The following is an 11,726-nucleotide window of genomic DNA, read 5'->3' as shown; positions in this document are numbered from 1 at the left end:
GGGATGTGAGTCACTGCCACCCGCAAGCCCAGATCAACCGAAAGCATAGAACCTCCGAACATTTTTTCGGTGGAAATGAGCGTTTGGCTGATTTGGGACGTCGGTGGAAATGGGCATTTGGAGGAAATATCCTCCAAACTCGAAAAGCGTTTAAGCGAAAGCGTTTAAAAATAAGACATCGATAAATCCAAAGCTAAAAATGCACTTTTAAATCTAAATCACGAAAAGATGCATGGTGTCGAGTTCCTGGGTGGCGAAGTAGTCGTCGCAACAATACTGTGGTGGCGCTGGTGCATGGGAGCGCGAAAGAAGAACGAAGATTGCAAGATGTATTTTGGGGGTTGGTGCTTCTTCGCTCTTTTGACCCGGGCGCACCGAGCCCCAAAGGTTGGTGTCAGTCTCTTAGCGGGACTTCCCGGGGGAGGCGGCGCCCCCCCCCCCCCAGTTCATGTTCCGGGGGGGCAAGGGCCCCTGCACATACATGTTTCTCCTTACTCTTTTAAAGGAAAAGAAAAAATCCTGTAGTTCATATATATGGCCCTTGTTTCCCCTTTTAATATCATTGATTAGTGAGGCTGGCCGAGTTTTCTGCCTCAGAGTTTGTCGTATTGGTTTGTTACGCACTGCGTGGCCGCACGGCCACACTAATCGGATTCGCGGTTCGCTGCGTATCGTCGTGGCAATGGACCTTTTTCACATGCGCGTCGTATCCTAGCTGCTCTCCAACGAACCATGCTCGGCGCGCGTCAAAACAAACCCACGTGGATAGCACAAAGGACCAAAACCGGTCCGGAGTGAGTAGGGTTGCCACCAGGCCGGTATTATACCGGCACGGCCGATTATTTGCGCGCTCTGCCGGTTGCCGGTAGAAAGGTGATACCGGCAGCCTTGTGCCGGTATTTGTGGCTCAAGACCTTTCATAGGGGTTTTCCCTTCAACATTCCACTACAGCTTGAATAAATCTGGAGCACAGACCCAACTCCACAGTCACCAGTCGTTTTCTTAGTTATTCATTATTATGATTATTCATTGTTATTATTATTTTCATTGTTATTCATTACATCTTGTGTTCGGAGGGGACAAGAGCAGTGGTTGTGCAAAGCTGTTGGTGGTTGTGTCGAGCCAGCTAGAACGTCCCTCATCCGCTTTTTCTTTCCCACGAGCCTTTCCTCCTTTCCATCTATTCCACCTCCTCTCCCCAGTCGGTATTTTTCATTCCGAAAGGTGGCAACCCTAGGAGTGGGTCCACGTCCACTATCCCACGTGGATAGCACAAAGGACCAAAACCGGTCCGGAGTGGGTCCAACAAGGTCGCGCCATTCGTAGGGTCTCGCCAGTGGTCTCCACTTCTGTCGTACCTATACTGCGCCATCTAGTGATGTCGAAGAAAATCCTCTCCGGCGCCTTAAAGGAGTACAGAGGGCCATCAAAAAAAAATTCAGATTAAGACATCTAATGTGTGTCATTATACCGAATAGCGCGAAAGGTTTCGATGTGTGCAATTTGTTTCCCAGAAAAAAACTCACATAAACATAGCTCCGCGCGTTCACCCTTAACTCGCCACTCCAGCTATAACGAGGATGAGGAGGTATGATGCCACGTCACAGATGTCACCGGTATAAGGAGAACTCGTTCTGGTTCGCCGGTCAGTGGAGGTCAGCGCCTTGTCCCTTTGCCGCCGTAAACCTGTTTTGCCAGTTCTCCCGGAGAATTGGGGATAGAAGGAGCGGCCGAAGCATTACCGAGGCAAGGAGAAAGGCTTTATCAGAACCTCGAACAGCCGAGTAGCAGACGACAGCGGAGTAGCAGACAACATTTCTCTAGGCCAATCAGCGAGCGTTCTCCTTATAGCGTCAGCGCGAGATTCCAGGCAGATCACAGGCTGGTACTGCTCTTCACCGCCGTTGCGCACGGTCGCTTTTTGCGGCGTATTTTAAATTCAATTTCTGCGATAATTATGACTCTGTGGTGTAAATTACTTCGCATGGTGCATCTTACTGGCCTACTTAACAGTTTTATAGGAAGAAAACTGGGTGTTAAAAATGACTTCTGTGCTACTTAAGGTCATACGCATGCGCATAGGCCATTGGGGGAAAGGTCTATTGTCTGCCATTTTCCCTTACTTTAGCTGTCCCCCCCCTCACCACCCCCTCACTTTTCCAATGTCGTCAGAATGCTCTGACAATTCTCGGCTTTCCAGGTTTCCAGTTTTCCCAGTTTGCTGACAATCGCGATACACCCTCGTATCACGGGCGGCTCTCGGCCTTACACCAGCGATCATCCGGCAGACTGATCCGGCCGAGAAGCGGATTCGGCTCAGATCCAGGCTTTCTTGTTTTGTGTGTGTGTGTGCAACTATGATTCTTATATAAAAACAGGCCCACGAATTGCCAAACTCTCCCGATAAACGGCTCTGTGGCTAATGCGACATGGTAGCGACACACACACGGCGGTAATTTTAGCTAGCTGTTTGTTTTTAGTTAGTTTAGCTTGTTGTTGTTGATAGCTTGGTAGTTTTAGCCATACTCTCGAACGGTGTTTTGATGGTTCGTTTCCCCTGAAACGGTTGGTTTTGTCACAACGGTTTTGTCACTGCCGAACCAGGGTATCATTCTGACCGCACCGTGTTTCCGTTCGCGAACAGTTTATGTCGACGTGACTCGCTAAACTAATGCTATACGATACAGTGAACCCTCGTTAATATGACCACCATCCAAGCAGCACAACATTTTGACCCAATATTGACCAATCTTGGCAATACTGGCCCAATTTGATCCAGTCTTGAACATGATGTATTTGACGTTCTGAGGCTGGGTGACTTCCTTCTATTGTGCAATCTTTGTCTAATACTGGCCCGACATTGCCAATATTGGTCTAATATTGGACCAAGCTGTTGTGCTGCTTGGAACCGTTGCCCCAGATTTTGGTCATAAAACAAATAGTTATAGTAGCTAGTAACGCGCCCTCCGCTGACCACAAGGATCGCTTCGTTCGGGCCATTCTTACGTGCACGACAGCGGCAGCACAATGAGACCGGGTCACTGGCTCTTGATACACTACAGTGCTTTGGCAGCTCCAAAAACCACTATGAGTAATTCCGAGGTCTACAACATCCGGAATCACGGCAAGCCTTCGGCTCCCTAGTTTAACACTTGTCACCCTCCGCCTTAGGTGTCTGGTAGCCTCTCCCTGGGCTACCCAAACGGGGTCATAATAGCGAGACGATAATAACCCTTGCAATAGTAATGTTGGTCATAGTAGGATAAGTCGCAGAATACCCAGGAAGAACTGTCACAAAGCGAGTACGTCAGATTATCGGGTGTCACATTAAGCAGGGTTCACTGTGTTTGTTTCACGGTGCCGGCAGCAACACCAGCACGTGCCAGAGCGATCCGTTGCTGTGTGGAAGTAACACAATCGATGAAACATACGACGTGATCGCTACCAACAGTGTTGTTGCGCAAATTTACGTAACGACGTACGACGCCCCCTGTAGCAACCTGAAATGGAACGCCCGTACTGGAACGCCTGGAAGCTTGTCGCAGGATGCACCATCCTGACATATCACTCGGCAATCACGTGCTTTTGTTCCCTGCGAAGTCGACCCAGGAAACTCGATCACGCCACTACGATAGTCGTGGCGCTGACGTGACAAGCAGTTCCATCGCTACCACGGCCACGTGCAAAAAAGGAAGAAGGAGAAACGTTCAGAACGCCCGTGCAGATCTGGCAACAAAGCATTATCGCTTGCCTTCCCGGTAGAACGGTGCCTCCTAAGCCACTGTGCGGAACATGGAGCGTCCAGCTCTGGAACCATTTTGGACAGGAGACGACATTCCACCGCAGTACGGACAGGTGGAGCAAAGCGAGTAAGTGATTATCCTGTTCTTGTTTCCTTGAAGCATGGAATTGGGCAACGGGAGAAGCAGGTGTGCGCAGTCATATAGTGGGGCTGTATTACAGCAATGAGACTCCACCCAGAGGGTGCCGAGATGGAGGCGGTTTTAGCCGGTTTAGATCAAGCGAAGTCGGGTCAGGTGAGGTTTAGGTTAGGAACCCCTTCCCCCGTGCATGTTCTATGCGGTGCCACCGTGTCGTTGTCAAATGTTCACGTAACGAGCGGGGTACGTTATTTTCGCACATCACTCGTAATTGCACATTTCGGTCTATCCGACGAGAATATTTCGTGGGGTATTCGTGCCTCTTCTGACTTCATGCTCAATTACGTCACGAAAGAAGCTCTTGTAAGCTATGAGAACAGCGTCACATGACACTGATCAACGACGATAGTCTCCCTAAAGTTCCTACTAGGAACCTGCAGGAACGTTGAAGATATTCTCAGTGCTGTCCCCTGGCAATGACCTACTGCCAATGCCACTTAAGAACGAAGAGAGATCGAATCCGCCAACTACATACGCCGTTGGAGACAAGAAGGCACAATAGCGCGCCAGAAGAAATACTGCAGCACCACCACGCGGCGTCACGTGGTGTCATGTGACCAGTCTTAACAACCCCTATTAGGGTATACTCATGACGTCATAACGAACGCGTTTTGCCGCCATGGTGGTGTTTTGACATCTGACCATTCCCTGCTATCCCGAAGACACTCTGTCATTGTCCCTCTCAGGTTTTCCCTTACGAAAGCTACGGTAGCCGCATCGAAAAATCACGTAGTTTGTCATCTCTTAATGCAGGATGGTAGCCAGAAAATATCTCGGGGGGGGGGGGGGGGACTTTACATGGAGGAGGATTCCCCCTTGTTTACCTCTCCCAAATGTAACATAGGTTAAACAATATCGGTGTGTTGTTCAAGTGCGCGTCTGATTCTGTCACTGCTACCTCCGTACTCTTGGAGGAGAGTATACTGATCTATATGACAGAAAAAGGTCGCTTCGACGGCACTCGAATAAGTTTCCGACAAGTATCCGTAATTTCCTCAGTTCCATGTTCCCGTAAGAGCATTAATTGCCAAGGTACTTTTCAGTGCTGTCTTCAAAAAAGGTTTTTTCTTATTTAATGTCTCAAAGTACACAACACTACATTGACGCTAAAAGCACAATGCTAATAGTAATTCGGGGCTTTATGTCGCAAGACAACAGCGATCGGTAACACAATGCGAAGTGCCGAATATTGACGACCGACCGACGGATGGTGACGTCCGAATGTCCGAAGTTTGTTGGCACAGCAGAAAAGCCGCACGTGATGTCGGAAACCCAGCAGAAACTTTTGAAATTACGTCAGCAAAATGACGTTGACAGGTTGCGCGAGAAAAGCTTGCTATTAAAAACAGGTTCGCGGCAATAGGCCAGTTCAGAAAATCCCATGATGCCAAGCGACGCGGTGCAGTATGGGGAGTTGATACCATGGGAGAGAGGGAAATCAGTTTCGGTATGGCGGGCTAGTTTCGGTTTTTCTCCTCCACCTGTTGTGTGTTGTTCAAGTGCGCGTCTGATTCTGTCACTGCTACCTCCGTACTCTTGGAGGAGAGTACTGATGTATATGACAGAAAAAGGTCGTTTCGACGGCACTAGAATAAGTTTCCGACAAGTATCCGTAATTTCTTCAGTTCCATGTTCCCGTAAGAGCACTGAAACGTTGCCGAGGTACTTTTCAGTGCTTTCAGTGCAGTGTGCTTCTTCTTGAATGTCTCAAAGTACACACTACATCGACGCTAAAAGCACAATGCTAATAGTAATTCGGGGCTTTATGTCGCAAGACATCGGTAACAGCGATCGCGGTTCGTGGTCGCGGTCGCAGCGACCGTAGAACAGCGACCGCAGAACAGCGACCGCAGACAAGCGATCGGTAACACAATGCGAAGTGCCGAATATTGACGACCGACCGACGGATGATGACGTCCGAATGTCCGAACACAAAAGATCGTTGGCACCGCTAGCTGTATAGCAAGAAACGAGCACAACAGAGAAGCCGCACGTGATGTCGGAAACCCAGCAGAAACTTTAGAAATTACGTCAGCAAAATGACGTTGACAGATTGCGCGAGAAAAGCTTGCTATTAAAAACAGGTTCGCGGCAATTTCATGTCTGGAGAGACTTTTAGCGAAATTAGAAGCGACATCTGGCGACTTTTTTAGGCTTCTCTAGCGTGTTTCCTGCTAGCTGCTTCGGTAGCACTGTGCCAGAGTCCGTTCGCGGTTCGACTGGACGAGTCGATTGCTGCTCTCCATGTGAACCGGCATATGTCGACACAGCGGAAACAACGTCGCTACGATGAGGTGGTTCAGACGTTCAGACGACATCTGTCGACCGAAACCGCTCATGTAACTCGTTGTCACTTGTTGATTGTCACGTAAACTCTCCCCATCCGATCATGACGATTAGTCTCCTGGTGTTTCCAGTCGATATAACAATCCACGTAAATACTGAACTTCAACAGCCTTGGCAAGGCATTGAGCATAAGCCTTTATGCGAAAGGACTCTGTTTTGCATGTATAGTAGCAGGCCGTGGAAGAAGGCAGCTCATCACTAAAGATGAGTGCGATGCAGGTATACCCGCGGATACTACCCACCAGTATCCGCGCGGGGCGCGGACAATTGCTCACCGGACAATTGCTCACCGGACAATTGCTCACCGGACAATTGCTCACCGGACAGTTGCTCACCGGACAGTTGCTCACCGGACAGTTGCTCACCGGACAGTTGCTCACCGGACAGTTGCTCACCGGACAGTTGCTCACCGGACAGTTGCTCACCGGACAGTTGCTCACCGGACAGTTGCTCACCGGACAGTTGCTCACCGGACAGTTGCTCACCGGACAACTGCTCACCGGACAATTGCTCACCAAAAACTGCTGAGGCCGGACAATTGCTCACCGCCTCTTTCACCGCACTTATATTGTGATTTTATTTCGCGTTTCTGGCGCTTGACTTTTTTATGTTAGCTGAACTTCTTTTTTAGCTGTGTAAGTTGCTTCAAATAGATCTAGGAATCCACAAGTGAAGAGGGTGAGGCGAGAGGTCGTCCACTTGAAGGCACACCTGAATCATCTTTGTCAGGACCTGCGTCCATGGGGCGTTCCTAGATGATTATTTCCCGGGGGGGGGGGGCAGCAAAGGCTTCCAGGGGGGCAAAGCGTGCAACCACGTCACCTCCTTCCCTGGAGAAGGACGCTGCGGACTGTGCGGGTGTTCACAGGTTCATATTATGATGACTCTGAGAAAATAATCATGACCTATGAATAAAGAGTGCGCAATTTTACAAAGTGACCTTGTCCCCCTCGGTACGCTCATGCCTGCGTCACCAGGATCTTCCAAGGCACGAGACGGGGAAGATTAAAATCACATCATCATTTAACCACTAAAATTAACGAATTTTCTATATCTGTCCAAGTCGGTTTCGCGAACGAAAGCCACATTTTAGCTACCGTTAGGCTTAGTAGGGCGGAGACGACTGAACAGTACGGTGGTCAGTTTATTATTAGGTTTGTCCAAGTTCAGTGTTTGCACCGCTATGTCCAGGTTAGTCTAAGTTCGCTGTTGGCAGTTTCCCGCGCGCAACTGTGCATTGTATAGCCAGATAACATTTATTTACAGTAGTTTGTTTTGAAATGAGGATTTCGATCACTTTATTTCGAGGTACATCCAAGTTCAACTAACAAATAAAAAGTCAAGTCTATGAGCACCATAAACGATAACTAAAATCACATCACATAAAACCGCGAAATAAAGTTACATATAAGTGCGGTGAAAGCGGCGGTGAGCAATTGTCCGGCTTCAGCGGTTCTGTGGTGAGCAATTGTCCAGTGAGCAATTGTCCAGTGAGCAATTGTCCGGTGAGCAACTGTCCGGTGAGCAAATGTCCGGTGAGCAATTGTCCTGGATCCGTATCCGCGCTGGTTTGTTTTTCGTGGGCTGCGGGTAAGGTGCACTGCCTCCGCGGATTACGCTGGTATTCCCGTAATGCCCGCAGGCACAAAACCCTAGCCGGTCGGCTTTTGGCGTACAACCCGATTTACTGCGAACCCAAATATCCAAAATGTGCCTTTCCATATCCAGTCCTTCCGTGGTGTGCGAGATGATGACAGCTTTGCCATTTACTGGCATCACGTTCTATGCTTACGCTTTGAAAGAGAGGGGGGGGGGGGCGAGAGTCCCGCTGATTGTGAGACCCGGAGAGCGCGGTTCGAGGAAGGTTTGTAGTGGGGGTAGTGTTGGTAGTGTAAGGCATCGCCTGTGACGATGAAATTCCACATTCATAATTTCAAAATAAAGTTGTTGTCATTGTCATTCTGTGGCCACCATGAGACCAATTTTGGCTATCTTCAACACGACGACTGGTACGCTTCGCGTTAGTAAGCTAAAAACTAGATCAACTGGCTCGCTAACGTGTGCCCAGCACCAACATATCATTTCGTGTTGTGACGATCATGCAGCATAACCCAAACATTCGTAGGCACTGGGCTGCGGTGCGGGTGCACCTGCGGCAGACTTGTACATATTGGGAGTATTGTATTTCAAGTACAATTTGCAGTATTTTGGTACTCAAGACTTTTGTTTTGTATATCTGTACTCTATTTAAAATACATTTTATGGTATTTTCCCACTCAATACTGTAATTATATATTTTGTATGTCCCTCTTAAACTTTCTGTGTCTCGTCCTTTCATTATCTTGCTTGTTCAATGGAAATGGACTTACCCGGACACTGGCCCTTCTTGGAAGTCTCCATTTAGAGATCTTGCCCCGTGTGTACCAATCCTGGCTAGTGAGGGTTCTATTATGTGTGCCCTGACGCGGTGACGCCGAATTCTGACCTCGCCGAGCAGGGACCTCATAGAAGTTTGCTTTGTTCTGGGTCACATATCTTAAGTGGAGTTATGTGGTATATCTTTGTCATCTTTTTGTGTTTAGATCACTCCTATCACACAGCGGTGGCTAGCGTAGTGCGCGGGCTTTAGGTGATTCATTTGACATAGCGGCGACTTGCCTCATTGACCAGTGACCGGTGACTTTTTGCGTTCAAGGATAAAAAGTAGCCTAATTGTATTTTGAAGTACTTTTTGAAGTATTTGTACTCTATCTTAATTACTTTAATGTTCATGTGTTTATACCCATCTTAATTACATTCTAACGTTAACGTTCTTGTACATGTCTGACCTGCGGGTATGCGGGTACCCGTCGGAATGTGCGGGCGCAGGAGCTGAGCTGCGAGTGCGGTTGCGGATACGAATTTCCATACCCGCACTCACCTCTACTCATAACAGCAACCAAACTGCTGCCATTTTGGAGGGTTTCCGCTCATCAGTCTTGGGGATTTTCTTGGAATCATCATAGGAGAATCACCTAATCATCACAGCCACGCGATCATATCACCCACTGAGGCCGCTACTTACGTTAACAAAGTCATTTCCATCTCGTGTTTTATAATGACTGTTGAATTGACTATTTGCAGACGAGGCCCCCCACCAATGGAACCAGAAGCGCGTGGCAGAGACGAAGATAAGGAGAAGAAAGCAGACTCCATGATGCACACCGTCATTGTCATGCTCGTCCTGTTCGGGTGCCTCTGCGCAGCAGTACTGGCCAACTTCCTAGTATCAAGCCTGCTCTTTCAAAGAAAACAGTGCCCTACGGAAACAACCCAGGCACCGGGCACGTGCCCAACACCTACAACCACGACTAGCAGCTCAACATCAGCTACAAGTGCGACGACCACAACCACCAACACAACTGTAGGAACTACCACGGCACCTTTCCTAGTTCCGAAGTACGACTTCCTCTGCCAGTCCTCTGAGTGCATCCGGCAGATCTACATGAATGCTACCAATCCCAATGTGTCTCCCTGCGATGACTTTTTCACCTACGCTTGTTCCGGTTTTTTTAACTCCTCTCAAAAAGTGAGCTCAGTGACCCTGCACCGCAAGGACAACGTAGCCCAATACATCATGGAGGAAGCCAGAAAAGCCACAAGGCCACCCCCGAATCTGCGCTCCCCGAATGCATATGAGAAAGCTGCGGTTTCTATTTCAGCAATGCGAGCAAAGAGAGAATAATTTTCAGAAGGAACTGCGAGCAACTGTGAGTTATCTTGATGTTTACGGATTGACGTCTGCAAACGGATCCTTCGACCCCATCGATGTAGCCATACGGATGTCGCTGCACGGCGTTCACGTGCTCTTCCAACTGCGAAAGTCGTTCAAAAGATGGTCCAGTACGTCAGATGGAGCGGAATACGAAATGGTTGCTTCGCCCGACATTATAGATCTTGTGAGTTACACAATTTCTAAACCGATAAACTCACCGCAACCTGTCCGTGGATTCGAGGAACAAGCACACCTACCACTTTCATTGGAACAGATCGCTAGTAGCGCGGACTTTCAGTCTACTTTCATTGTCAACTTTGTCATGCATCCTTTCTTGACGGTGTCTTTCGGCGACGCATATAAAACAACGCCAGAAAAACTTTGGTTTGGTTCTCCGGACTTCAACACCCCGTCGCCAGCATGGGTCGGATCATTCTGGAAATACGTACCAAAAACATTTATGAGAACGCCACTCGTCATACCTAAAGGATCCGCTGAGCTCTTCCATCGTTTCAGTGAGCTGAACGAGACGGAGGCAAAAGAATTCGTGTTGAAGTACGCGAAACTTCTACTGATCTATACGAGTAACTTACATAGCGCCGAATTAAAAGGCACCCGCTGGACCTGTTACAACATTACGATGTCCCTGATGCCTTATGCGTTTGTCTGGCCTGTCCTTGAGAAGATCGACTCGGACCCCTTCGCCGGTTTCGCGTTCGGTGTCACAGACGCCGTAAGAGCTGCGTCAGACACACTCCAACATATCGACGCATTCCATAACATCTCGTGGTTCCAGACGCGAGATTTTAAGATCCTCAACGTCAACCGAACAGCAGCAGAAAGTTACTACTATGCCTTCAACGATTTAGGGCTCCCCACTTTCATGGATGCGTACATGCTTGTCTCCGGAATCGTTATGGCTTCCCTTATTGTCTCGGCTGGGGCGCAGAACCCTCACGACGCCGATCTTACATCTGCGGCCGTGACGTTTCGCACGCGACGAGCGTGTTCCCTGGATGTCCCGCTTTTTGCTACTCTCTCTCCATTCTTCAGCAACCAGGCCGCTCCAGAAGTAAACTATGGTTCGCTGGGAGCATCCATCGCGTCAGCTCTACTCCTGGGAGACGCCGAGTTCGGCCAATCCCCTTTTTTCAAACAAACAGTTTTGAATGACCTTCGTTACACGTCCAGAGCGCACTGCCCGAACCACGCCACGTGGAAGCCATACAATGTCTCTGAATCAGCCAAGAACCTGACTGTTCTGGGTGGCGACGTCGTGTGGCCGTACTACGACGCGCTCTACGAGAAGCTGTACGCGGCGGACCTCCTCGGGATAGGCGCAGCGTACAGAGCGTACAAGAAGTATTTGACGGGTTCGATAGCCGATAAGGACGTCGACGGAGATAAACTATTCTTCCTGAGCACTTGCTATAGGTGGTGCAACTCCGGAGGTCCGACCGATTTCGAATTGGAAGGAGACTTGTCACCCCATTTGCGTTGCAACGAGCCCCTCAAAGATATTCCTGAGTTCGCAGCCGCATTTTCCTGTCCTCCATACAGTCCCATGAACCCATGGTCAAGATGCGTTGGGATATGATTATTGTTTCAAGCATTAAATATCTGTTTTCCGTACGGTAAAGCGCTAAAATGATGCGCCTGTTCTGAAGCTCAAGTACGAAAGGTAT

The 11,726-nt window shown here is 48.9% G+C and overlaps 1 protein-coding gene across 1 annotated transcript; it reads left to right on the top strand.

Moving 5' to 3' along the window:
- The first annotated feature begins 3,706 nt into the window (after positions 1–3,706).
- On the top strand, positions 3,707–11,726 carry LOC135389871 (neprilysin-11-like). Its single transcript, XM_064619903.1, has 2 exons — positions 3,707–3,869; positions 9,411–11,726. The coding sequence occupies exons 1-2, from the start codon at positions 3,793–3,795 to the stop codon at positions 10,009–10,011; spliced, it is 678 nt and encodes a 225-aa protein (XP_064475973.1). The 5' UTR covers positions 3,707–3,792; the 3' UTR covers positions 10,012–11,726.

The sequence above is a fragment of the Ornithodoros turicata genome, chromosome 3, assembly GCF_037126465.1.
Source record: "Ornithodoros turicata isolate Travis chromosome 3, ASM3712646v1, whole genome shotgun sequence".
NCBI classification, from domain to species: domain Eukaryota; kingdom Metazoa; phylum Arthropoda; class Arachnida; order Ixodida; family Argasidae; genus Ornithodoros; species Ornithodoros turicata.
Note: the sequence above shows the minus strand (reverse complement) of the source record. Positions and strands in the feature narration are given on the sequence as shown.